At 37.7% G+C, this 27,296-nt stretch overlaps 1 protein-coding gene across 1 annotated transcript; it reads left to right on the forward strand.

The window, feature by feature from the left end:
• Positions 1-877: 877 nt before the first annotated feature.
• ANKEF1 (ankyrin repeat and EF-hand domain containing 1) lies at positions 878-27,296 on the forward strand. Its single transcript, XM_003810567.6, has 10 exons — positions 878-1,307; positions 4,285-4,674; positions 9,158-9,357; positions 10,430-10,579; positions 11,608-11,731; positions 15,410-16,232; positions 17,683-17,909; positions 19,135-19,298; positions 20,485-20,622; positions 21,525-27,296. The coding sequence occupies exons 2-10, from the start codon at positions 4,329-4,331 to the stop codon at positions 21,681-21,683; spliced, it is 2,331 nt and encodes a 776-aa protein (XP_003810615.1). The 5' UTR covers positions 878-1,307; positions 4,285-4,328; the 3' UTR covers positions 21,684-27,296.

The following is a 27,296-nucleotide window of genomic DNA, read 5'->3' on the forward strand; positions in this document are numbered from 1 at the left end:
CTCTCCACCTTCTACCCTCCAATAGGCCCCAGTGTGTGCTGTTCCCCTCTATGTGTCCATGTGTTCTCATCACTTAGCTCTCACTCATAAGTGAGAACATGCAGTATTGGGTTTTCTGTTTCTGCGTTAGCTTGCCAAGGATAATTGCCTCCAGCTCCATATTCCTGCAAAAGACATAATTTTGTTCTTTTATATGGCTGCATAGTATTCCATGGTGTATATGTACCGCATTATCTTCAGCCAGTCTATCATTGATGGGCACTTAGGTTGATTCCATGTCTTCGCTCTTAACATTTTTAAACAGTCTCTGAGTAGAATAGGGTAGGTTGGTGTAAGGAATTACTGTTTTTAATTGGAAGCAATTACATACTGCATTAAAAAGCATATATATATAGACACACATATATATGTTTTACATTCACATAATCAAACCAAAGCTTTCAGAATTTTCCGCCAAAAAGTATGTGTGGAGGGAGAGAGAGGGGTGTTATGGTGCATTTGTAGGCCCTGAAATAAAGTGATCTCCATATTTGCTTCCATTTGTGTATAAATATTTTTTAAGCATATATGCATCCTAGAGTATGGAAAGAAAATTTCTGGGAAGATTTACAAGAATCTGTGGCAGTTGAGAGTAGGTTCACTTTCGCTTTATTGTGTAATTTATTGTATTTTTCATTTAATTGTACTTTGTAAACTAAATATTTATTGTATATTTTATTTCATTTTTTAATTGCCATATGCAGCTTTAATTTTATAACTAAATTACGTTCTGATCCAGGGCAGGAGGTGGGAGAAGAGGATGAGAGAAGGGCGGAATCCTCAAGACAGCAGCATTCTGCGCTCCGCCCTGGAACGCCCAGCGCAGCTACCCCATCCCGCCCAGGCCGGCCACCTGGCGTCGAAGCCAGGCGCGAGGGGCGGAGGCGGAGGCGGAGGCGGAGGCGGAGGCGGAGGCGAGCATCGCCCCACCGCGCACGCTGCGGTTGCCCCGGCAGCCGCGCCCTGCGTGGCGGAAGCTCACAATCAGCCCGGTCCCTTCGGCTCCCACCCCGCCCCCTGCGCTCACCTGCCCGCGCGCTCGCCCTCCGGGGACCCGGGGCCCGTGGACACACACACCCAGCCCTGCTGTCCCGCGCGCCAGCTCGCCAGCCCTACCCAAGGGACACCATTCACGCCTGGGCGCCTCCGCCGGGCTCCGGGAGCCCAAGGTCGCCGCTGGGCCAGCGCTGAGCGTCAGAGGACGAGAGCAGGGGCCTCCCCGGTCGCCCCAGAGATCCCTGGCTTCTGATCGCCCGGAAGACTAAGAGGTGAGCATGACACATGGCCTTTCCTTTGACATTACATCTCTACCCCCTCCACTCCTCTCTTCTCCACATTTTTCTGGAAAGTAAAAAGTGGAAAGCACGGTTGAGAACCCCCAACATGTAAACTATCGCTTACACTTGTGGGTGAGCTGAAACCCGCAAAAGTTTGGTGTATTCATAAGGAGCCTATATTGAAGGACTTTGCTAAATATTTTACAAGGATCATATCTCATTTCCTTTTCACACAGCCCCATGAAGTGGGCACCATTGCTATTCCCAGTTCACAGATGCAGAAACTGAGGTACAAACTAGGTAGGTAGCATATCCATATTTATCCAACGAGTTTGTGTAAATAATGATACAGGGAAGGGAGGATCACAACGGATTTCCCCACCTCAAACCCTACATTCCACTGTACCAAGCTTGTCTTCCTCCATTCCTCTTTCTAATGATCCTCCCTTGTCGCACAGCCCCCCTTTGAGAGTTAAATGACCTGAACACACGCACATTCCCACAGATTTTCATGTAATTTCCGAGTATTCAGACCCCGAACATGGACCTCAAGTCAAGACATTCTGCTCTATTCCACTACCTTGGTAGATGGTTAGATGTGTCTAAGGTGGCCCAGGGTCATGCTGGGGAAAAGTGCAGGTGTACTTGTATGTGGAGGATCCTATATGCTGCTCAATTTACAAGGAACCCAGGACCCAAGGGCTACACTTGTGTGATTTCCTGCAGTGGGGTGAGCTCTTGGTCAGTCTTAGCAGTTGATTGTAAAGGACACTATACAGGGTGCTGCCCTCTCCCCAGCACTTCAGGGCTTTAGTTGGGAGGGAGGCAGTCCACAGGAAACCGACCCATGGACCTACTGAATTCATCACTGTAGCTGCTAATTAATTCTCCCTTAGGGATGGGTGCTAACAGAGGCAACACTGAAGTCCCTGATTGGGAAATCCTTATTTTCACAAATCAAGTGGCATTGATTCAGTCTAATCATTACCTATGTAGGAGCATCTTGCCCTATTCCATAGATGACACATATACATATGCAGTATGATGACACTGCACCTAATCGGAATATGGCTGATAATAATAAAACAAGCCATAAATAGCAGCTAAGGTGAGTGTCACCAAGCTGTGCAGCAAAGTCCAAGTGGATGACTCTGAGGCAGCCTCAGTTGGTTCTCTAGTCCACCGCACGTTATAAACAGATTAAAAGGCAAAGGAGGCCTGGCCCGGTGGCTCACGCCTGTAGTCCCAACACTTTGGGAGGCTGAGGCGGGTGGATCACCTGAGGTCAGGAGTTCGAGATCAGCCTGGCCAACATGGTGAAACCCTGTCTTTACTAAAAATACAAAAATTAGCCAGGTGTGGTGGTGGGCACCTGTAATCCCAGCTACTCGGGAGGCTGAGGCAGGAGAATCGCTTGAACCCAGGAGGTGGAGGTTGCAGTGAGCCGAGATTGTGCCACTACACTCCAGCCTGGGTGACAGAGTGAGAGTTGGGCTGAGGGTCGAGGGTCATGGGATAGGGCAAGACACCAGGGGAGTGTGTGAGGACAGAAAAGAGTCTTGAGGACCTAGCCCTGGATACCCAACATAGGCTTCTTGAAATGGGGAGTCAGCAAAGGAGACTGAGCAGGAGGGGGCATTGGTGTTGGATGGAAGCAGGCGATGGAGATGTTGGGGTGCCTAGAGAGACACATTTAAAGGAGAGAGAGCTCACTGCCATAGAGAATGTAGGTGAGGGAGCAGGATTGCAATGGAGAAAAATGGTGCATAGTTTCAGCTTTTGTAGTAAGATGGAATCTTTTCATTGCAAATATTGGAAACTCAGCTAACTAGCTTATACCAAAATAAGGTGGCAGGGGGAGAAGATATATTTACCCATAAAGTGGTAGATGGCTTCTGGCACCATGGAATCCATGTTGCAACTAATGCCATCGATCTCAGTCTCTCTCCATCCTCCAAGCATGGACTCTCTCTGTGGCACCCAAGAGAGCTACCTGCGCCCCAGCCCCACACCATACTGCTTAACAACTTCAGCAGAAAAGTCTTCCCTCATAGTTCTGGATGATGGGCTGCTGATTGGTTGATGTCTTTTATGCACATATGCTTGAGCTTCAGTGTACCTGGAAAGGGATGGTTCCCTCAAATGGGCCAAGCCTAGGCCACAGACCCTTTCCTCTGGCAGGGGACAGAAGGGACAGCCCCATTCAAACGACCCGGATAGGATTCCCTATGTGATAATGGGGTTCTTTTCTCATAAGAAATGAAGAAACAACTGGATTCCCTATGTGATAATGGAGTTCTTTTCTCCTAAGAAATGAAGAAACAACCGGTCATACCTAGCATGGCCTGCTACTCAATCCAAAAGATTTTCCATACAAGGAGGTAAAATTACATACTAGAATGCCCATCACAATTTAACAGGGAGATTGTTTATGAAGATTTGCAGTTTCCTTGCAGCCATTTAACTACATCTTTTCCACTTAAGATGACATAGGAATCACTCATCACATCTCTGATATGTTACAGAGCCCAGTAGATTTGTTTATAATGAACACCTCAAAATTATATGTTTTTATAACACCTTAAAACTATTAAAACCTGCATGATCTCTCTATTGTGCTGGTGTGAAACCATGTAGATAGATGGTGGGAACTCAAACCCTTACCATGGCAATTTAGTTAACCTCAGCTTCTTCATGGTAAAATGGTAAAGTGTGATGAGGAGGGAAGGTTAAATGGATAATAAGAAAACCACCTGGCAACCTATTTTTAATTATGATGGAAGATTTGTTTGAACTGTTTTAACTTTATGCCCACTCAATATTTTTGATATTTATGTATAAATCCTACTTTCTGAACATTTCTTAAAAAACAATCTCTGTTCTTAAGGAAGTTCCAAAATATTGTTATTTAATCAAAATGAAGATGATAAAATTAACTTTGAGTTATTTTTCTTTTTTGTTGCTTCAGCTTTAGTTTTGGTCCAGAAAGCATTTTCAAGGAGCTGGTCAAGCATGGCTTTAGCAGATAAGAGACTTGAGAACTTACAGATCTACAAAGTTCTTCAATGTGTGCGGAACAAAGACAAGAAGCAGATAGAGAAGCTGACCAAGCTTGGATACCCTGAACTAATCAATTATACAGAACCCATTAATGGACTTAGTGCTTTGCACTTAGCCTCAGTTTCCAATGATATTGATATGGTCAGCTTTCTCCTTGACCTTGGTGCTCACCCTGATGTGCAAGACCGAATGGGCTGTACTCCCACAATGAGGGCTGCAGAACTGGGCCATGAATTGTCAATGGAAATATTAGCAAAGGCAAAGGCTGATATGACTATAGTTGATAATGAAGGAAAAGGTAAAAATCCCGACATCCTCTCCAGCAAATTGCAATTCATTTTGTAGCCAGAAAGCAATAACATGGACTCTTTTTGTTTTCCAACTTTAGAAGTGAATTACTTATGGTTTTAAGGGAAAGGCTAAATTCTCACTCCTATACCTAAACCTACTGTCTCCTCATACTTTGAAAATGAGATAGCTATATCTTAGGGAAATCAGTTATGAGAGCTTGCTCATATACTTAGATTAATTTGTGTTTGGTGGTTTCTTTTAAATGAGGAGAATTTTGAACATTATACACACTGATTATTCATTATAAATTATAAACTCTTCTTTAAAACAAAGATGAAGTAGAGCATTTCTTATTCTTTTTTACATTTTAGAATTTCAGGAACTACTACACCTAGGACTCCAAAAGGATTTTGACCCCCTCAATAGCAGTCTGATGTAGGAAGGACTTGCACTTGGAAACTTGAAAGGACTAAAGTCAATTCTGGCATAAACTCCAACTTTCTAGGATCATTTAAAAATGTATTTGGAAATACAACTTCAAACTTTAGACATGACCTTTCAACAGTGATTCAGAGCAAACAACTGCACTTCCACACCGTTAATCCCATCATCTCAAGACCATGGTCTGAGGACTTCTTGCCCAAATAACTTAAGGTTCAGGCAAGAATTGACACAGCCTCATAAAAATAACTGAGATAATTACCAATAAGCTTAATGTAAACTGATAGGTTTAAGCAGTTGTCCTGAGTTTCTGCAGATACAAGGCCATTAACATCAGCCCTGCAATCGAGAAATGAATCTCATTTGATAATGTGAATATTTACTGACGAGCAAAATCTACTTTTCTAACTCTCTTCAGACTTGGTGTTTGATATGATTACTTGCTTAGAACAAAAGAGGACAAAGAAAAGGGATAATTACATATTTAATTGTACCATGTAAGAAAATAAACTTCAGATGCATTCAGGGGCCAGATGTACTTTGAAATGCTAAATCCTGAAAAAACGGTATCCTCTCAAAGCTCTATAGAATACCATTTCCCAAAGTGTGTTCATGGACCACTGAATTGCCAGGATGTTGAGAAGTACTACAGGCAAAATTGGTTCCACGGTCGCATTCATTAGAGACACATTTTAGGCATTTATCTTTCACATTGTTGGCTAAAAAATGGTGACATTTTCCATATTTATTTGACCACAAAATAATTTTTTTTAATGACATCTTATATGCCTGGAGTTTTGTGGACTAACCTTTGGGAAACACTATAATAGAGAAACGTTTAACTTACTGAGTTTGAAACAGATGCAAATCACAAAGAAAAAAGAGAGAAATTCTATAGCGTAACAATGTAAAAGTGTACATTTTTAAAAAAAAAATCAAGGTAAAATTGGAAACAAGGTCAAGTAAATACTTGCAGCAAATGCAACAGGCATATGGCTAAAGGAAACAAATCTCATGGGCAGAACTGAAACTATAAAAGGAAACAAATGTAAAATCTTGTTTCACACATAAGCTTGTTAGGATGGCTGCCTGCAGCCCTCACTCTGCATAACCCAAGGTACTGCCCATTGTACAGAGTACATTGTCTCTTCCCACATCAACAAGCCTCACTCAGCTTGCACATCCCTCAGTTTGGCTGCCAGTGGCCAAAGTGCTTTGCTTATTCCACAGTACCCTCTCTGTCATTGACATCCTATTTTCTGGTGACTCATGTTTGACTCACTGTACATCGTTCCTAAAGGATAAGCAAATATTTAAATGGCTAAGTGGGTCTTTAGGATGTGAGACATGCCCTAGGCCTAAGCGGCACTTTCTCTTGGAACAATTTTACAGAATATGGAGCAGGTAAAGCTCTAAGCCAATACATTCTTTCTTGTATGTTGTCCTAGGGAATTAATTACAATGTGGAATCATTCTCCTTAAAAGTTAAGCTATAATAGTTCCTTATAGCACCCATTCCCATTCCATTGGTTTTTGCATTTATAGGCATGTGTACTCAGTCCTCAATGCCGTATGCCAGTTCTATGATAAGGTACAATATTTTTCAAACTGTTTTCCCTTCAATTTAGGAATGCTGATTCGTGTTCTTTGTGGCTTAAAGAGTCAGCCCAGATACACTTTAACTGTGTGTTGCACATGCCATCATTATGAAATATTCATTTCATAAGTGGCTCTGGGCCTTTTGTAATGAATTCAGCCTCCTCGAGTATTATGCTTAGGTTGTTTTGCTGTTGCTGTTGTTGTTGTTTTGCTCTTTTCTTGCCTTCTAGGTCTTGCTCTTTCTTTGACTTTCTCTTTTCAATAATATCCTTGACAATCTTTTCTTTTTTTTTTTTTTAACTGTTCTGAGTAACCCTACTTTAGGTACATCAGTTTATATAAAATATATTTAGGTTTTGATTTTCATATACATTTTATTTTTTATTTTAATGGTGAAATTTATCCAATTTATAGTTATCTAGATTTCCCATAGGTTTGGCTTCAGAAACATCATTTATATTGTGAAGGCAAAATATATCTAATATATAAAATACATGTGAAAGTATTGTCATATATGGTCCATATATTGGTTTTACTTTCCTGTATATGTGTGTTTTTCTTTATATGCTTGTAAGTGTATTTTCTAAAATTGATGGGCTTTTTAGTTATTTTAATTTTTTTATTATTATTTTTTAGTTATTTTAATGGTTAACTTGATACTTCATATGCCCTTAAACCTGTTTATTGAGTTAGCATCTTAAACAGTATTCATTGATTCTTTAATCTGTTTAGTAAGATTAGTACAATAGTATAAATTAGATAAGATTAGTACAATAACCCTTCCTCTTACCTCTGCTACTTCCCTTCTACCACTCAATTTTATACTCAATTATAATTACTTAGTTCTTTCAATGATTCCCTTTAAATAATAAGTACCCTGTACTTTATTTCCTTACCTGCTTTACATAATATCTCAGTCTTAGCCCTAAAAGATGAGAAGATCAAATACTTATACTATTTCTCCTTCCTTCCCTTCCCTCCAAATTTTTGATAAATTATATTATTTTTACATTATTACGGATTGCAATATATTTTTCTCTATCTAAAATTGCTAAGGTGACTTAGCTTTGGTTCTGTGGCTAAAGAGATTCAGTATTTATGACTGTTCTTTTAGTCACATATTCTCTATTGATCTCTTGGAAAACTCACTTTTGCCATCAAGTAGTTTAAGTCACTTCTTTGGGCTTGTATCCCTGATTACTTATATCCTTAAGACTATACATGTCTGTTGTTTTTACAGAACAAAGGCTTGACTGGGTATAAAAGTTTCCTGTTTTTTTTCCCCAAGTTATAGTGTAGAGATCCTTTGATTATACTGTAGCATTGAATGTTGTTGTGATAAATTTCTGAGGGCAGCTGGACTTTTCCCCTTCATGGATTAGTTGAATTTTTGCCTGGATTCTTATGAGACACTTTCTTTGCCTAGCTTTACCTAGGCATGCCTTGTTGACTGTTCTTAATCAACTTTTCCTAAGACCCAACGTACCCTTTTAATCTTAAGATTCAGGTCTATCTTTGCACTTTTATTTTTGAACAAGTTATATTTAGTTTCTTTGCTATCATGGAAATGAATGAGCCAGTAATTTTCACTGGTATATCTTTTCTAGTATGTATCCTTTTTGCGTGGCTTTCAGTATCAGTTTCCTTTTTCCTTGCAGTATTTTTTTTTAATAGGTGGCATAGTGGTTTCTTTTTTGGTTATTCTTTGAATGGAGTCCCTTTTTTGGAATGAACTCGTTACAAAGTCAGTTTGGAGTTTGATTGTTATTTACCTAGGACTTTCTTAGCAACACTCTGCCCTGGGTTTGTAACAGTAACCCTGATGTGTAGTATGCTTTTGACATGGATTATATTGAAGGCCTGTATGTTACAGGTCCTGGGTGTAGGGATTTAGCATTTTCCTTTCTCCAACGGAACAAAATGATTTGCTAAAATGGCAGAGCCACTTGCCATCTAATTAGCCACTTGGCATCTAATTCACCTCTTTACTGCTATATCGACAGCCTGCTTCTTACAAACATGGTCAGTCTACACATTTCATCACCCAGTACCATCTCTTTTGCCATTCTGCAGTTTTAGAGGGGACCGGGGGACTTACAAGTAGCCCTTTGGCACACATAGCTATAGCCCTTCACATTCCAAGAAGGGACACTCAGGGTACGTACTGCAAGATGCCAAATACTCAGGGTCAACAGGGTTCACCTATCAGTGCTCCAATTCTTCCATAAGCCAGGTCCTATCACATGTGATTGTGACTGTTTTCTAACGATGTCAGGAATTAAGATTTTTTGTTTTTTGTTTCCTGTCTTGGTGTTTTAGTTGGTTTCAGAGAGGAAACTGAGGCAGATATGCCTTTAACTAGCTAAATATGGATTTTTAATAATTTTACTTCCTTCCTGTCAAATATGTATAGATGTTAAATACTCTCTGGGGATTTTATTTCTCTGCAGGTGTTTTGTTTTACTGCATTTTACCGACTAAGCGGCATTATCGCTGTGCTCTGATCGCCCTTGAACATGGTGCAGATGTCAACAATTCTACCTATGAAGGAAAGCCAATATTCCTTAGAGCTTGTGAAGATGCACATGATGTTAAAGATGTGTGCCTGACATTTTTGGAAAAAGGAGCCAATCCTAATGCAATCAACTCAGTATGGCTATTCTTGTGATTACAAATATTTCTTGTTTCAATTACAGCATAGTATAATCTTTGCATTTAAATATGATGACATTATCCTGTTAGCTGATAGACTGTTCATTTTGATTCAAAATGCTTGAAGATGGTATACTTTTATTATCTTCATATTGCTGTGATTCTACAGTCTGTTTCCTAATTATGTTGGGAAACTTGGTATTTATTATGCATAATGTCAAGGTACCATTATAGGAAATAGTAAAAAAAGGCATTGCTGATGCCTAATAGGATTTATCTTCTTAGAAAGAAAATATATAGTTCTGCTGTTTCTTTTCTTTTTCTTTTCCTTTTTTTTTTTTTTGGAGACAGCGTCTCACTCTGTTGCCCAGGTTGGAGTGCAGTGGTCCAATCTTGGCTCACTGCAACCTCTGCCTCTCAGGTTCAAGCAATTCTCCTGCCTCAGCCTCCCGAGTAGCTGGGATTACAGGTGCATGCCACCATGCCCCACTAATTATTTTTTGTATTTTTAGTAGAGACAGCGTTTTACCATGTTGGCCAGGCTGATTTCAAATTCTTGGCCTCAAGTGATCTGCCCACCTCTGCCTTCCAAAGCGCTGGGATTACAGGCATGCCCAGCCTAGTTCTGTTGTTATATCAATTTCGTTCACTCTCCTTATTTGGCTAATTTTGAGTTTTCTTGTAATTGCCCTTTCTTGACACTAAACATTGATTTTCTTCTCATTATAAAACACCTATGACCTAATTTTATATTAGGTGTTGATATTTTATCTCTCTTTCTCCCTTTTTATTCTGCTCTATTTGCAAGAAATACATTTTTTAGCATGATATTCTCACAGGGGCATGCAGTGTGACCTTGACTCTGATTTTAGAATTCTACGTTTTGGATACTGACCCATTGTACTTGCTTAATTTTTCCTCTTTGTTACATGAAGCTAAGAAAAATGTAGAGAACTAAACTTGTAAGTGTAAAGCTAAGGTCAAATGGATTCAGACTGTATTTGTACTGATTCTGCTACTTAACATGATGGGTATAAACAGCATCTCATATTGGACTGTTTCATGTCCAGTCCACAGGCCGCACAGCTTTAATGGAAGCGTCAAGAGAAGGGGTAGTGGAAATAGTTCGAGGCATATTGGAAAGAGGAGGTGAAGTGAATGCATTTGACAACGACCGGCATCACGCCGCTCATTTTGCTGCTAAAGGAGGCTTTTTCGATGTAATAATCTATTCTTTGCTTTAAAATTTGTTGCTAAAACTTTTCTGTCCTTTTTCTCAAATTTTTTATATGTCATATAGAGTACACTAAGGCAGACATTTTTCTGAGTTACCTATGTTGTTTTCATCTTGATTTCCCCAAATAATTCTAAAATTATATTTTTAAAAACTTCATCTCTTTATTTAGTTTTATGTGTTTGCTAATTTACTTATTTAATATTATTCATAGTATTTTTCTGTACACTCGATGATAACAATTTAAAACTTCTGCCACCTGGGACTACTGTATTTTATGACTTCATTACATACTAGAGTCTTCAAAATATAATATGATCTAATTATGGGAGAACAATGCCCTCATACTCTTATCTCCATGGTGTTTGTGTGTATTAGATAATGATATACCTGAATTTTAAACTCAAGTATTCTGATTATCTAAACATACAGCAAAGAATATCTCACTGATACAGTAACATTGCAGAAACAAAATAAAAACACTATTTTTTAAATTCTGAATTCCATCTGAAATTTCTTTACTCAATTTCTTTGAGTTTTAACATAGTTATCTTCATTTATATCACTATTTTCCCTGCAATAAAAGTATACACAAAGATAGAAACCACATTTGGTAAAGAATTTTCCCCTTGGATGCTGCTTTCCATGCTCTGATGCTTTCTTAAATTACCTACACTAACAAAAATGGTAGTGCCCCCTCTAAGTATAGAGTTTTCTATACTCTAGATCGATGCTATTTAATAGAACTTTTGGTGATGATGGACATATTCTATGTTTGTGCTATACAACACAGTACAACACAATGGCCACGTGGCTTTTGAGTACTTTAAATGTGGCTAGTGAAACAAACAAATGAAACTTAAATATTTTCAGTTTAGTTCATTTCAATTTGAATTTTCAATAGTCATACGTGGCTAATTGATATTGTACTGGATAGTGCCGGTCTAGCTGTCAGTCTTTATATAGTGAATGTACATTCCTATTCCTCCACAATATCCACTATTTATTTTACAGATATTGAAGCTTCTTTTTGCCTACAATGGAGATGTGGGGCTGATTTCGATAAATGGGAACACACCACTTCATTATGCTGCCATGGGTGGTTTTGCAGATTGCTGTAAATATATAGCTCAGCGAGGTAAAATTGTCTAGCAATTTTGTGCTTAAAGTACTTATGATTTACCCATGTCATAGATAAGCAGAGAATTTGGGCCTATCACTTGTCAGTGGCTTATTTTTTTCTATAGCAAAACCTCACTCATATGTAGAAAGAAAATTGAAAATTATTTCTTATACTACCCTCTGTTAAATCATGAATCTGCTCTTAAAAGTGATGAAAACCCATTTGTCCAAAAATTTTAGGTTATTTTTAAAAACCTAAAGGGGATTGTTCCTGAGCCAACTAATTATTCAAATACTTATGGTTGAGGGCGGGGTGTGGTGGCTCATGCCTGTAATCCCAGCACTTTGGGAGGCTGAAGCAGGTGGATCACTTGAGGTCAGGAGTTCAACACCAGCCTGGCCAACAAGGCAAAACCGCGCCTCTACTAACAATGCAAAAAAAAATTAGCCAGGGGTGGTGACGGCGCCTGTAATCCCAGTTACTTGGGAGGCTAAGGCACGAGAATCACTTGAACCTGGGAGGCAAAGGTTGCAGTGATCCAAGATCTGTGTCTCAAAAAACAAACAAACAACAAAAAACTTACAGTTGATTAAGTTCCTTATTTTAAAAATGCCAACATCAATCTAAAAAAGGACACACACTGGAAACCATTTGCTTTCATTTGAATTTTTAGTTTATTTTAAAAAATGTTCCATTGTGTCAAATGCAAAGATAACTTTTCTGGATAATTTGCAGTTATGGGGAAAACAATTTGGGGGAAAACATGAAATGAAAATTTTCATGGAAAATTTGAAATGTAAGCAGAATTTTTAATTTTAGATTTTCCTGTAGCTTTTAAGTATTAATTTAGAAATATGAACTATATCATATATAGCTTAATGAGTTTCTTAAAATGAAAATATTAATTATATTTAAGGATATGTATTTTTTGTTAATTACATGCTAATTAAATGCACATTAAAAGCTTTTTAACTCTGTTAGAGATAGAACTGCATTTTGCAGAACTGTATATATTTTTTCTAGTTTATGAGAAATAGGCAAAAACTTAAAGTTCAACAACTCTATAATAGAGCAAAGAAAGTGTTTTATTTTTCTGTCTTCCACACAGACACAAAATTTTAGAAGTCACTAAAATTATAAATAAAACTAACATGCCCGCATTACTATAATAGCATAATAACATCCATTTTTACTTGTATGAATGTATACTTTCCCTATGTCCCCAGTGTGATAAACCCTTTTAGCAAATGAGAAAAAAATATATCAAATGCAATTCTGGTTCTCTCAAACTGTCTTAATTGGTTTTGTTTTCAAATCTGTCTCTATTAGCAGTTTATTCTGACATTTCAGATTTAACATTATGTATTTCTAAAAACTAAAGATCCACTCAAGTTGAGATGAATTTCTTTAATATGTTGACTTATTTCTTATTGGGACAAATATCACACATACGCTATCATTTATGTATTCCTGGAATAAAGTCACAGAAAGCACATTGAGAAGCCAAGGACCAGAGCCTGGGTCATGCAAAAAGGCCTAACTCAGTGATGCAGAAAAGATCCATTTTCCTAGAAGAATCAATCATGAGACTATTTTAAAGCAAATGTTTGAAAATGTTCTGAGTTCTGTGCATGTTCGGAAATATAAACACGTCACCAGATCCTATGTGGGTGACCCAGTTTCACAGCAGAAGTGTTGTCAGTTACATTTCTACCTTTAGAATCTTACATCTAAGGCAATCAGAGCAGGAAGAAACCCTTAGCGATCAAATGCTTGTTTCTGAATAAGCTCCCTGGGCTTAGTCTCTTCTGTACTTAATTGTAAAGCATTTGTGCTGGCTGGATTCATTTCTCACATTTCCTCATGATGGTCCTCTTTCGCCCCCTCGTCCCCCTGCTGGAGCAATTGACAACTCCCTGTAAGCATGTGAGAGCCACATCCAAGGGCAGAGGAGAGGAGCTCGTGGAGTCCTCCTCCTCCTCTTCCTGGGCCCTCAACTCCCTGAGTTCTGCAGCACCAGCCAGCTGGAAGTTGAACATCTTTACCACAGAGGAGCATAAGTCTCACAAGGAATGAATAGATCTTTATTTACTAATCATAAAGGAGGAGACAGAAAGCTCCAAGTCAAAACGACAGGAAAACTGCCTTTAGCTCTTTAAAGTGGGATGTTGGAGTCTTTTATACACATGGAAGTTTCTAACTAGGATTAAGTTGGAAGCTGCAGAGGGTAAGCTAAAACAGGATGAAAATCCTTTGGTCCTTAGTGCTGGGTGAACATAGAAGAAGAGGCTTGAGGGGTGGGATCAAAAACCCCCAGACACCCTGAGTAAGCAAAATAAATAGCTAAGTAAAAACAGCATATCAGAATTAGTATGGAATTGCACTATGGAATTACTACGCTATGGAATTACACTGTAGAGTCACTGTTCTGAAAACTATCCAATATAGAAATTTTATAACCTTTATTGTCCCCATAGTCTTTTTTAGTTTCTGTACTACTAGTAAAATTATCAGCCTTAGTATAAAAGTGTGTGTGTGTGTGTGTGTGTGTGTGTGTAGTAAAATAGATTTATTTTTCTTTTTTACTTTTTATTTTTTGATAGTAAGTATATATATTTGTGGAGTATGTTAAATGTTTTGATATAGGAATACCATGCTTAATAATCACATCCTCTAGAATGGGGTATCCATCCCCTCAAGCATTTATTCTTTGTGTTACAAATAATCCAATTACGCTCTTTTAGCTATTTAAAAACATACACTTATTATTGATTATAGTCACCCTGTTGTGCTATCAAATAGTAGGTGTTATTCATTCTTTCTATTTTTTTACCCATCATATACAATTTTAATTTTTGGCAATACTAAGGAAAGTATCAATCTTGAAAAACATGGTCTGACTGCTTCTTCAGAGTCTTACTTATACTTATTATAGACAACACAGCCTTTTTGGTAGCACTAAATGGATTCCCTAACATGTTCAAAAAAGTTTATTTCTTTGGTGAATATTTATAAATGATGTTGGAATCATCATTTTGTTAAATAAGGGACCAAAAAGGAAAATGAATTTTAATGTCTAACTTGCACATAAATATAATGCTGAACTCCTCAGATTTAATTACAAATTACTTTTTCCTCTGTGAAGGTTGTTCATATGGCCATACCACAAAACAGCAGATTAGTATAAATTACATTATTTAATGAAGAATACGGAAAAAATATACTTAAAATTATACACAGATTTACAGTTTAAATCATTCAAAAGGAAGTGGGTATTCTGCATCTTTTCAGGTTCAGATCTGAGTTCATAAGGTCCTAGGTAAGCTGTTTGAATCCAGCTTCTTTCCAAATTTAAATGTATCCTTGCTCTTTTCCTGTTGGCCTGAAGTCCCCTGAGCAAGTGTACCAATATGGTATGTGTTTCAAATATCTCTAGGGATAAATGTTCTAATCCTATTGTAAATTGTAAACGTATCTTCTTCAGAATTCACCAAAGTGATGCTCACAGAAAAAAAAAATCACAGCTCAATTTTGTAATTATAACAGCAAAATGTGCACATCTCTATATACATATAATTTGGGGACACATTTTTTACTAATCACGAGAAATTAAGACAACAGTTGGATGAGTGTCACTTATTAGCCATGCAGATGCCTTGGCACCATTCATAATTATGATGCTTTATGTTTTAGGATGTGACCTGAAATGGAAGAATTTAGATCATAAAACGCCCAGGGCTGTGGCTAAGGAAGGCGGCTTCAAAGCAGCAAGCAAAGAAATACGCCGAGCAGAGAGAATCGCTAATAAACTAGCCAGGCCAGGAGCCAAAAATCCAAATCCACTGTGGGCCCTTAGACTGCACGATTGGTCCGTAGAACGTGAGGCTTTCCTCCGGGAAGCCTTTGCGGTTTTAGACAGGGGTGATGGAAGCATCAGCAAGAACGACTTCGTGATGGTGTTGGAGGAAAGGCAGGATTATGCAAGCTCAGAACAGCTGGCTGCCATCGCTCAACTTCATGAGAAAACCCGGGGAGGAGGGGTCAATATTAATGAATTCTTTAAAGGAACCAGATATTTAAACAAGTCTTTTGTCTTAGGATCGTATGGACCTAAGAAAAAGGAAAAAGGGATGGGCAAAAAAGGAAAGAAAGGGAAATTTGTCTTACCCCTTCCAATCTGTGTCATTCCTGAGTACGCGTTTCCACGCCGGCAGGATGGTGGGCCACCGTATTACATGATTGAGACCTACAAGAATGTCACTGATAGCAGCCGGTTCAATAGGGATCATCCCCCAGAACATCCCATTCAGGATGACTCTGCTTGGTACATTGATGATTCAGAGAAGGTATTTTCAAACATTAATATTATCACCAAAGCAGGGGATCTGGCTTCTCTGAAAAAGGCCTTTGAATCAGGAATACCTGTGGATATGAAGGATAATTATTACAAAACTCCGCTAATGACGGCGTGTGCAAGTGGAAACATAGATGTGGTCAAGTTTCTTCTTGAAAAAGGGTATGCGTCTCCGTCGGGTGTGGCTTACATTTTCACGAGTCTTCACATTTCAAGGAAGTGAAAAGATGACAGAATTTTAGTAATATAGAAAAGTGCTACTTTATTAAAGTCTATAATAAGGCTTTAATATATAAAAGCCTTTTATTAACAATTAACTTATAGGCTTCATTAAAGAATGTTATTAAAGAATGCTTTATTAAAAATGCTGATTTATTACAGGCTTTATTAAAGTCTATGAAATGCCCTATAAAAGTATGTGTTCATATTATTGATGGCTAGAGTTAGAAAAGGAGAATTTATGTTAGATTTATGTTATGTTAGATTCCTAGCGCATTTATTAAAGCCTGTAATAAATTAATTAAGCCTATAGATCTTATATGGGAAACCAGGATAATGGGAGCATAGGATTGTGTATGCACAAATATATTTTGCCAATAGCAATTATGCATGAAGTGAAGGCCAGTAAGTGTTTACTCAGGGTAAATAGAGTCTTCTGATTGTTACTGGCCTTCTATCAGTGGCAGCACGGCTCAGTCCTGTCTCAGAGCTTCACCTAGATGGTGTGGAGTCACTTTTTAATCTGCCTCTATTTGAGGATCTCAACAATTTCGAACAAGTGGAATGGTGGCTATAATAACATGTTTTGGTCCCCAAACCTGCTGCCCTCCTCCAGTGTGGGGCAGCCTTTTCCTTGGTCATGTAAATATTTTTAAAATATCAAATCATGACAGTTTTATAATACTTAACTTTTTAGACTACAACAATCACTCAGGTTTAATTCCTTCTTCTACCGTAGTTGTATAACCTGGGTGAGTTTCTTAATATTTTTGTGCCTCAGTTCTGTCATGTATGTAATGAGACTGTAGTGGGACTCATGCCACAAGATTAGTTGAAGATTAGATGAGTTAAAATATGTAAAGCTCTTGTTAACACAGTAATTGCATACTTGAGAAATAAAGTACTAATCTTATTAGTACTTTAATGTTAAAGAAAGACTCAAATTTGTATATTATCAAGAGAGCAACTAATGAGAACATGAACTTCTGGACAGTGAATTTCTAAAAAGGACTAAAATGTTAAATAATACATGGTAATATTTATAATTTATTAATGAAGTTTCATTTAAAAATGTATTACATGCAGAGAAAGTCACAAAATGAAATATGTCCTGTCAGCTTTTATCTTCATTGGATCTGATTTTATAATTTTCCTTGATTTTAACCTTTGCAAATCGTAATCCCTAGAATCTAAAGTGCCTTTTAATGTAGATATACACAAAGAAAGTTAAGACTGTCAAATAATGCAGAACAAAGAGGTTTGAAGAAAAATTATGGCACAAAGTTTACAATTTAGCAACTTGATAGAACTCTATGAAATCTTACTTTGCATTTTTAGTGTCCAGTCATTGGAAAACCGTATTTTTAGTTTGTTCATCTATCTTATTTTACAGAGCTAACGTTAATGCAACAGATAACTTTCTGTGGACTCCACTTCATTTTGCATGCCATGCAGGCCAACAAGACATTGTTGAGCTTCTTGTTGAATCTGGAGCTTTAATAGATGCAGCTTCAATCAACAACTCAACTCCTTTAAATAGAGCCATTGAAAGCTGCAGACTGGATACAGTAAAATACCTACTTGATATTGGTGCTAAATTCCAGCTGGAAAATAGAAAAGGTATGCATTCATATTATTGATGATTAGGGTTAGAAAAGGAGAACTTATGTTAGATTCTAAGCCCCTTCTGATTCCATTCTCATAGGCTTGCATTGTCCACTGGGTTCCTGGTACAAACACAAGCCTGAGTTAAATATTATGGAAGTTTATCTTATACCAAGTACTTCTCCACTCATTGGTGTTGGAGGGCCAATTCTTTATGTTTACAATCTTTCATGGACTGAAATACTTTTGTAAAATATAATAAAATTATTTATTAGAAAAATAAAATGAAAAAAATACAAGGCCAAAACTTTGTTTTTAACCTTTAAATTTTAATAACAGAAAATTATATTAAGTTGCTATAAACATTTATAAATACTTAGTTTCTGTAGTTACTTCATTATGGATCAGTAACTATTAGTCTGTGGACTTGCACCAGTTTGCAGATGACACATTGAGTTATTACACTGTTATGACTGTTAATTACTAATAATTGCATACCCTATAGACTTTGGGTTTCTCTTAAAGCTGGACAAAGCAATTCCTGAATTGAGGCTTCCCTGACTCTAGGAAGTAAACACACAACCTACCTTGTATCATAAATACCATACAGGAAAAATTAAAAAATCATTTGAATATATTTGAGCTCCTTGTTTGGAAGTACCATTTTCCTACATTGGAAGCCATTGCTTCCTTTGACTGAGGAGCATCATACCTCTGGTTGGTTCAGGCTGCCTCTGAGTCACAGATACTACTGCACCTGTCCTGCCTGATGATATTATAGATAACATATTGCCCAGCCATCTGCCTGGAGCACCTGTGGCCACTAGCTTCCCCAGACCTTTTGGAATTTACCTCCTTACATCAAGGAAAGGGGAAGATAATGTAAAATTATCTATCACATAGAAGGAAATTTGCACAATGTGGGGAGAGAACAATCAATTTGATATTTAAGATGTAATATAATATTTCCTATCACTCTTTTAAGAAACATAGTAAAAAAAAAAACTAAGGAAAAGTAATTTTCTGTATTTAGATGGCACTATAAATCATGGGATCTTAAAGCTGGGACCGCCATAGAGAAAATCTGATCTAGCTCTGTGAACTTCTGTATATATACCCCTTGCTTTAGGAATCACCCTTATTAGGGCAGGCTTAGAGCTGATGTGCTGAGATATTTTTCTACATGGTTTATCATTAATATGTTTATAGTCACTCTGAATTTATGTTTATGTTTCAACAGGGCATAGTGCCATGGACGTTGCAAAGGCATATGCTGATTATAGAATAATTGATCTGATTAAAGAAAAGCTAGATAACTTGCCGAAACCAGCAGAAAATCAAAAACTAAAAGGCAAGACACCTCCTATACTGAAGACTGAAGGCCCTGAAATTAAGAAAGAAGAGGTAAGAAAAATGGTTGACTACCCATTAGTAACTGGAACTCTTTAAAAATCTGTTTTGGGGAAGGCAGAAGCACTATTTACATATTGTTATACAACATGGGTAAGATAATATGCAGTGCATACTTTCAATAGCATTATTATATAGTACTTTTAAAGAAATATCTAATAAAATTCTTATCACTGAAGAGCCTAAAAAGTACTCACTGCAAAGAGAATCCATACAAAAACCAAATGGGTTCAGCCAAATACAATTAGAATGTTGAAAAAGAAAACCAAAACTGGTATTGGATTTGTATATATTTGGTCCTGAATTATACAGATTTGATGAGATGGTCCAAATAGGGAAGGAGACTAACCCTTATAAGGAGTGAAGTAAAGCATGATTTTTCTTCATTTTGGTCTCATTACCACCATATCCCCTTTCATTGCCCACCACTTCCCCTTCCTCCCACCTGCCACCTCCACCAAGGAATTTTAATGAATACCACTGAATTCTGGGATATGGAGCCATTGTCTCTAGAATATCCTGCAAAATGATTGTAGGTTTTCAATGTTTCTGGTAATCCGGAGTGATTTGGAACTTCTAAACTGCAGTGGAAGGTTGAAGTTGTTGCCCATGGGAGTTACTGAGACATCAAGACTTTATCATTAGCAGGAAACCCCTAAGTGTGTCTCTAGATTGGAAGCTTTTCTTAAGGGAGCAGAATATCTACTGGAGACTCTTGGCTGACACAGGACAAGAGATGAAAGTCAAGAAGGAAAAGTTTTAGTGTCATCAAATTGGAAAGCATTGGGGAAATGTAGGTGGTAGGGAGTAGATAGGATGAAGGGATTGTAGACAGACAGCAGACTTATAAACATGGAGGATGTTAGAATGGCAAAAGGTGAAGGAGGATCAGTCAACTAAAGTTCTTCCATTGTCATTTTAGTAGGCCACAGATCAAAGATGGGTATCTCAAAGACTTACGTGATCTTCTACCAATACTTCTAATTAAAGTTAAACAAGGCAAACTATCTCTCCCCATCCCCAAAGTTATAATAATATACTATTTTATCTCAAATTATAACTTGTACAGTAGCATTTTTAGGTTTCTTTCTGGCTTCAGAGTAAGATGTGAAACAGCAAATAATATTAGAAAGTCAGTATAGATTTTTACAATTTATAATTTTTTTGTTCTTGTTTCCAGGAACTGCTGTCATCAATTTATGGTGTACCAACCACATCAGAGGGAAAGAAAGTACAGAAGGGTAATGTGGTTCATCTGAATTCATTGATTACCAGTGGTTATACTAAGAAAGTGGATATCACATTTATTCCACGGAGGGTAAGTGCTTCGAAAAGATCTTCATAGCATGGTAGAAGCTCATAATGTCATTTTTTCAAAAGCTTTTTATGTAGAATATCCAAACAAATCTGCACAGTTTGTCTTTCATAGTTACTACTTGTGAATGTTCTTTTGCCAGGTTCTGGTACTTTCAACTCAGTATGCCCAAGTAATAGCTCCCAGCATCTAGTTCTCTTTCTGTTACTATTTCTGTATTGAGATTTACATTTTCCTAGAAAGGTTGAAGTCTTTCTGAATCAATGGCATGATCTGCAGCTGTTTAATCACTAACTCCTAAGGATACTTTTTTTTGGTACTTCTCAGACCCAACCCTTCTTTGTACTTAACTACTACCAGCTCATGCAGGAGTTTCATATAAATCAAGACTGGATTTATTCAGTAGCTTCCGAAAACCTCCACAACTAAAGAGGTGGAGACATCTTTTGGAGAGAAGGGTTGTCTTTCCATTGGCCATCCAACCAGGCTGAACAAGCAGCTCCCCTCGCCTTCTATTATAAAAATAATTTTGACTTCCACATAAGACATATAGGTAGTAAACCTAGATGATCTTCTAATTCCTTTGCTTCCCTGTTTTGGCATCCTAAAAAACGCACAGCAGCTGGTCTGAGCATAACTGGCCAGAGAAGTAACTGAAGAATATTTCCGACATTATTTGTCTAGACAGTCATCATCAAAAACAGTGATGCTCATGCAACCACTACTGTCATATGAGAGGGGGGGAAGAAGTTAAAACACATCTAAAAGTAAATTTAATAGTTTTAAGTTAAAACTATAAACAAATTTTTAAGTTAAAACTGTGTATTGAAAATTGTCTGGATATTAGCATATTTACTGGCTGTCATACTCATACCTGCTGGGGTATGGCTATTTTTCTTTTTAAGATTTGGAGTCCTGAAGCCACAACAGCAGAGCTGATCAGGAAGAGGGAACTACGGCGAGAGAGGTTTACACATGAGGTGGACTTCGACGATTTTATGATGCCTTTTCAGAAGAACATCACAGAGAAAGCTCGAGCACTGGAAGCTGCCTTGAAGACCTAAGTCATAGCAGTTATTTCTTGGGGTAAATGCTTTGAGGCCCAGGGACCAATCTTTGGAGAAAGTAGATATTTCCATCAAAGCCAAAGCAATCCATACACCAAGAACTTGTTACCAAGTATTTCTTTTTGCTTTAACAACTATAAATATTCTTAGCTGTCTAGAGAAAAGATGTATGTTATTTTGAAATGAATGGTATGTCATTCTGGATAAATCCCCAAGCCCCTTTATGAATGTAGTGAAATACATGGCATGTGGGTTATAAACGTTGCTGTCAAAAGATTTACCAGGTCTACACCATTATGCTTATTACTTTTTTAATTATCCTTTTTATTTATTAAATAGAGACAGAGTCTCACTATATTGCCCCAGCTGGTCTCGAACTCTTGAGCTCAAGCAGTCCTCCCAACTTGGCCATCGAAAGTGCTGGGATTATAGGCATGAGCTACTGTGCCCAGCCTGCTTATTGAAGATACATTTCTAGTGGAAATTGATGAAACAATTTAGGTTTTGGAAAAAGAAGTAATATTTAATCTTTTAAGGAAGGAGTTTATTTCTCACATGCCATTATAAACTATGTGTATTAGATACCTTGGGTTGAATACACGTTTAACAGCCCTAGATAGATAGCCCTAGCCCTAGATAGATAGCCCTAGCCCTAGATAGATAGCTATTAGGTTGGTGCAAAAGTAATTGCGGTTTTTGCCATGACCTTTAATTGCAGCAAAAACTGCAATTACTTTTGCTCCAACCTGACAGCTAGGTATCTAGCTAGCTAGAAAGGCAGATAGATAGATAGATAGATGATAGATAGATAGATAGATGATAGATAGATAGATAGATAGATAGATAGATAGATAGATAGATAGAGATTTATTGCAAATAATTGGTTTACATAATTTTGGGACCCAGATGGTTAAGTGCTAAATTTGTAGGGTAGGCTATCAGGAAGTGCAGGCTGGAAACATGCAGGAGCTGTCCCTGAAGTCCACAAGTGGAATTTCTTCTTCATCATGGAAACCTCAGTTTTGTTCATACACCTAAATACTTCAGTATGTCTTTCCTAAAATAAAAGGCATCCATTTACCTAACCAGATTACGATTGTGAAAATTTCAACTGTTGTTAAAGCGACTGATGGGATCAGTTTCACCTAGATTATCTAAAACAATCTCCTTTACATAAAGTCAATGAATTGTAAATGTTGGTTGCATGTACACAATTCCTTCACCACAACACCTAAGATTAGTATTTGACTGAGTTACTGGGTGCTACAACCTAGCCAAGTTGAGTCATAAAACTGACCATCTCCGGAAGTGTACTCTGGAGTAAAAAGCTAGCTGAGACATTACTCACACCAAGAAATGCAGTGGGTACCGAACAGGAGCTCCAAAAATATCCAACGTCTCATTGACAGAAAGAAGCCACTTTAGAATCTGCCTTACCAGAAGGCACCAATTGCAGATTACAGCTCTGTCAGTCACATATGGATTAAATCCCTTTCCTCTAACCTCCTCCCTCTCTTTCCAACCTTGGAGGGACCTTTCACAGGAGCCAGTTAGGGAGGAGAAGGGAAGAGAGAGAATGAAGCAGGTAACTAGGCCCACCCCTCTGGAGGAGACAGACCTGAACAGGGGTTGCTTACAAGCATTGCATTTGGATCCCAAGATTTGCTATTACAACTAAATTTTGTCTGTTTTGTAAGGTTTTGGTTGTTTTTTTGTTCTCTCTTTTCTTTTTGTTTTGACATAATTTCATATTTATGGAAAAGTTGCAATAATTTGACAAAGAATTCTTATATGCCCTTTACCCAGATTACCTAAATGTTAACCACTTACCACATTTGCTCTATCTCTTTCTCCCTCTACATATATGCATATGTATGTTTAATTTTTGTCCCTGAACTATTTGTGTGTCCGTTGAAGACATGATGAAGACATGATGTTCTTCACATGATGTTTTCATATTTGTGTGTCAGTTGAAGACATGATGTTTTAAATATTTCATTGTGTATTTCCTAAAATCACGATGTTCTTTTGCATAACAATATTACCATTGGCAAACTAAGGAAATTAACACTTAAGTGAACTATTTAATCTATAGACCTTATTTAGATTTTGCTATTTATCCCAATAATTTCCTTTGTACTCCCAGGTCATGAAATACATTCGCTTGCCCCATCTCTTTAGTCTTTTTTAGTTTAGAACCACCTGTATTTCTTGTTTGTTTGTTTGTTTGTTTATGACAGTATATAAGAAGAACACAAGCCACTTATCTTGTAAAATGTCTCTCAACTTTGGTTTGTCTTAAATGTCTTCAAGAATAGATTCAGGTGATGCTTTTGGGGCAGCAGTGCTACAGATGTCATTGCACCCTTCTCAGTACATCATATCAGGAGGCACATGATGTTGATACCTGATGTAAACTTTAACTGCATTTGCAGTTGAGAGAAATGTAAATAAAAGTAAAGCTGCAGTAATAAATCATAACTGCATAAAATTAACTGTAGTACATACTGTACAACTGTGGTAATTTCATAGCCGCCTCCTGTTGCTATTGTGTTGAGTTCAATTGTTGTCTTTTCTCAAGCTTACTTTATTGCACGAATACAGTATTTATAACATACAAAATACGTGTTAATTGATTATGCTATGGGTAAGGCTTTTGGTCAATAGTAAGTTATTAGTATCTAAATTTTTTGGGAAGCAAAACTTATACATGGATTTTTTATTGTAAGGAGAGTTGGTGCCGGTAACTCTCTAGTAGTTTTCCTTGTACTTAATGAATATCTGATAGATAGATACTTTGAAGCTATGGAAATTTCCTTCTACTTTCATACTTTCACCTACTAATTTTAGCATCCATGGATGATTCTTGCCTAAAATAATTATTACAGTGACAGTTGCCATAAAGTAATTTCTACATTTTGTCATTCTTTCCATTTCTTACTTGGCCTTCTGCTGTTGGGCAGAGCTTTCTTTTCTTCCTTATTAATTTATGTACTCAAATCAGTACAGACTCATGCATTCCCTTTTTATTTAATGGGAATTATATATCTGTGGGGACCAACTCAGAACTCCAGGGTTGGTATAAAGATTATTTTAAGCCAAAGACATTTGAGATTTAACATACCATATGCAGGGGAAAAAAAAGTCTTCTCAGACCTTTGCTTATCTGACTACAAGCAGTAACTTCTAGGAAATAAGGCTGCCATAAATTCCTCTTCAGGTTTGATCTACTTCTAGAACACAAGTAATCCTACCCCAAATCCCTTCTCCAGAAGTGTTGTATGGCCCCGAAGGAAATTTAAGGACCATTTATACCTGTATAGATAAACATTATCACATACTTTTTTATCTCCTGTTTGTTCACCTGAAAACTCGTGTATCTTTTTAAAGTCATTGTGTTTACATAAACCTCTTCTCCCCCTCCCCTTTGCTTATCAAGATGATTATAAGCCACCGATTTTAACTATCCTTTTGAGTTACTCATCACTGAGTTCTCCCAAGTGTATATGCCTTGCATGCATAAACTTGTTTTCTCCTGTTAAAATGCCTTTTGTCAGTTTAATTCACAGGCTCCAGGCATTGAACCTAAGAGGGTAGAGGAAAAGTTAATCCTCCCGTATGTGATCCTTTACTCTCATTATTAATTTTGATGCTCAAATTGTCCCTGATTTAACTAGGGGAAAACCCTTCAAGTTGGCTCCTGATAAAAAGACATTTTGTTTTCTAAAACAATCAGAGGACTCTTTATTTCTTGAATGTGAGGGAAAATGCCCACCTTTGGCTTCGTTCAGGAACAAGGAAAATGAATCTGCAACAGCAGATTTTCAGAGGTGATCACTTTCTGTTTTCACTCTAGTGAGTACATTTTTTAAATGTCAGTTTGATAGATAGTGGTGTCCTGGGATCACCTTCAGCCACTTGCAAACATAAACTGAGAGTAAGCATTAATGTTAGGTCCTATTAACTCTCTTTCCCCACATACGGAGTGTTTGTATTCATTTTAATGGCTCAACATGTTTAAAGGGGAATTGTGTGAGGGGAACAGTCACACAATTGACTGAGTTTATTTGGAGTTTAATGCTAAACCCAAACATAGCATAGCCACAGTTCTAACAATGGCCCATAAGAACATCAGTGCTATTCAAAGAGTGATCCACAGGCCAGCAGCATCACAGGGAGCTTGCTCCCACTACCTGCCGCCCAAAATTATGGTACTGAAGTCTATATGAGCGTAACGAAAATTTTGTAGAGGAAATCTTACTGGCATAAAAAGACTGTCAATGTTGCATGAAAAGTACCTACATTATAAGTAGTATAATATCAGACTTGCAAATGCACAACATGTACATAAATAGTAATTTTTCTGGGTCTTTATGAGTTATCTGACCTTTATTGTTTTATTTTGGCTTACCTGTATTTTCTGTTTTTCTTTTTTTTTTTTTTTTTTTTTTTTTTTACAATGTACACGTATTACTTTGGAATTAACAATTCTTTAAAAAAAAGAAAAAACACAAGTTAACACCGAAGTCCGTAATACCAAAGTGAGTTTATTAGTATTTGCCTCTTTTATGCCTTTTTGTGCATTGCATTAAGATTCTCTCAGAAGAACGGAGCCAAGAGTTCAGGAGCAAATGATGTGTGAAGGAAGTGCTCCCAGGGGAGAGCAGTATGGGGTGAGGGGTATGAAACAGGACAGGGAAATGAAAGGAGCCAAACAAGGGTGCACTTTCAGATGAAACCACAGCTTCTGAGTAGCCCGTGGGGAGCTGCAGCGCACAGGCAAGGAGCTGGGTTTCTGGGTTCCTGTATCCTGCAGGATTGAGGGTGTACTGGCGAGGCTGTTCCAGTGCTCGAGGGCAAGTCTGCAAAGGTCATGGTGGGAACTATTGGCTAGAAAGCATGCAGAAGCTGTAACTGCGTGCATAGCACAGGAAAGGGAACACATGCACTTATCTTTAAATTTACACCTTGGTGAACTGGGTAAGACTGTGGGTTTTATATTAGCAGACCTGGATTTGAATCTGCATATTGTTAGTCATCTGCATTTACTGCCTGCTTGCCTATGGATCAAGTTACGAAGGGTCACGACTCCGAATTTCATCATTTATAAAGTAGGGATAATAAAATGTCCCTCAATGAACCCTTATGAGACTCTAGTGGAATAATGTCTTTAAGGATGCTCAGTCTGTGCCCATGCCTGGTTGGTGGTCAACATATGGTTTGTTTTTAACCATCTTACAGTCTCTATCTGAAAAGTGAACCAAAAGAAGGCACAGGAAGGAATAAGGACCCAGACCTGAACAGTCAGAACAGAAAAGGCTTCCTGGAGCAGATTCACTTTCAGACCATCGAAGTCATTTAAACATATATATGTGTGTGTGTGTGTGTGTGTGTGTGTGCATGTGTGTGTGTATATATATATATATTTTTTTTTGAGACAGGGTCTCATGGAGTGCAGTAGCATGATCTCAGTTCATTGCAACCTCCACCTCCTGGGTTCAAGAGATTCTCCTGCCTCAGCCTACCGATTTTTTGTATTTTTAGTAGAGATGGGGTTTCACCATGTTGGCCAGGCTGGTCTCGAACTCCTGACCTCAAGTGATCCTCCCG

The sequence above is a fragment of the Pan paniscus genome, chromosome 21 (genome assembly GCF_029289425.2).
Source record: "Pan paniscus chromosome 21, NHGRI_mPanPan1-v2.0_pri, whole genome shotgun sequence".
Classification (NCBI taxonomy): Eukaryota; Metazoa; Chordata; class Mammalia; order Primates; family Hominidae; genus Pan; species Pan paniscus.

What these genes read in the sequence shown, in the direction of transcription:
- ANKEF1 (XM_003810567.6), top strand. Translation starts at nt 4,329, where the DNA reads ATGGCTTTAGCAGATAAGAGACTTGAGAACTTACAGATCTACAAAGTT. An exon ending in TAAATATATAGCTCAGCGAG is followed by an intron (nt 11,732 to 15,409) that starts GTAAAATTGTCT and finishes TTTATGTTTTAG; the next exon opens with GATGTGACCTGAAATGGAAG. An exon ending in AAGTTTCTTCTTGAAAAAGG is followed by an intron (nt 16,233 to 17,682) that starts GTATGCGTCTCC and finishes CTTATTTTACAG; the next exon opens with AGCTAACGTTAATGCAACAG.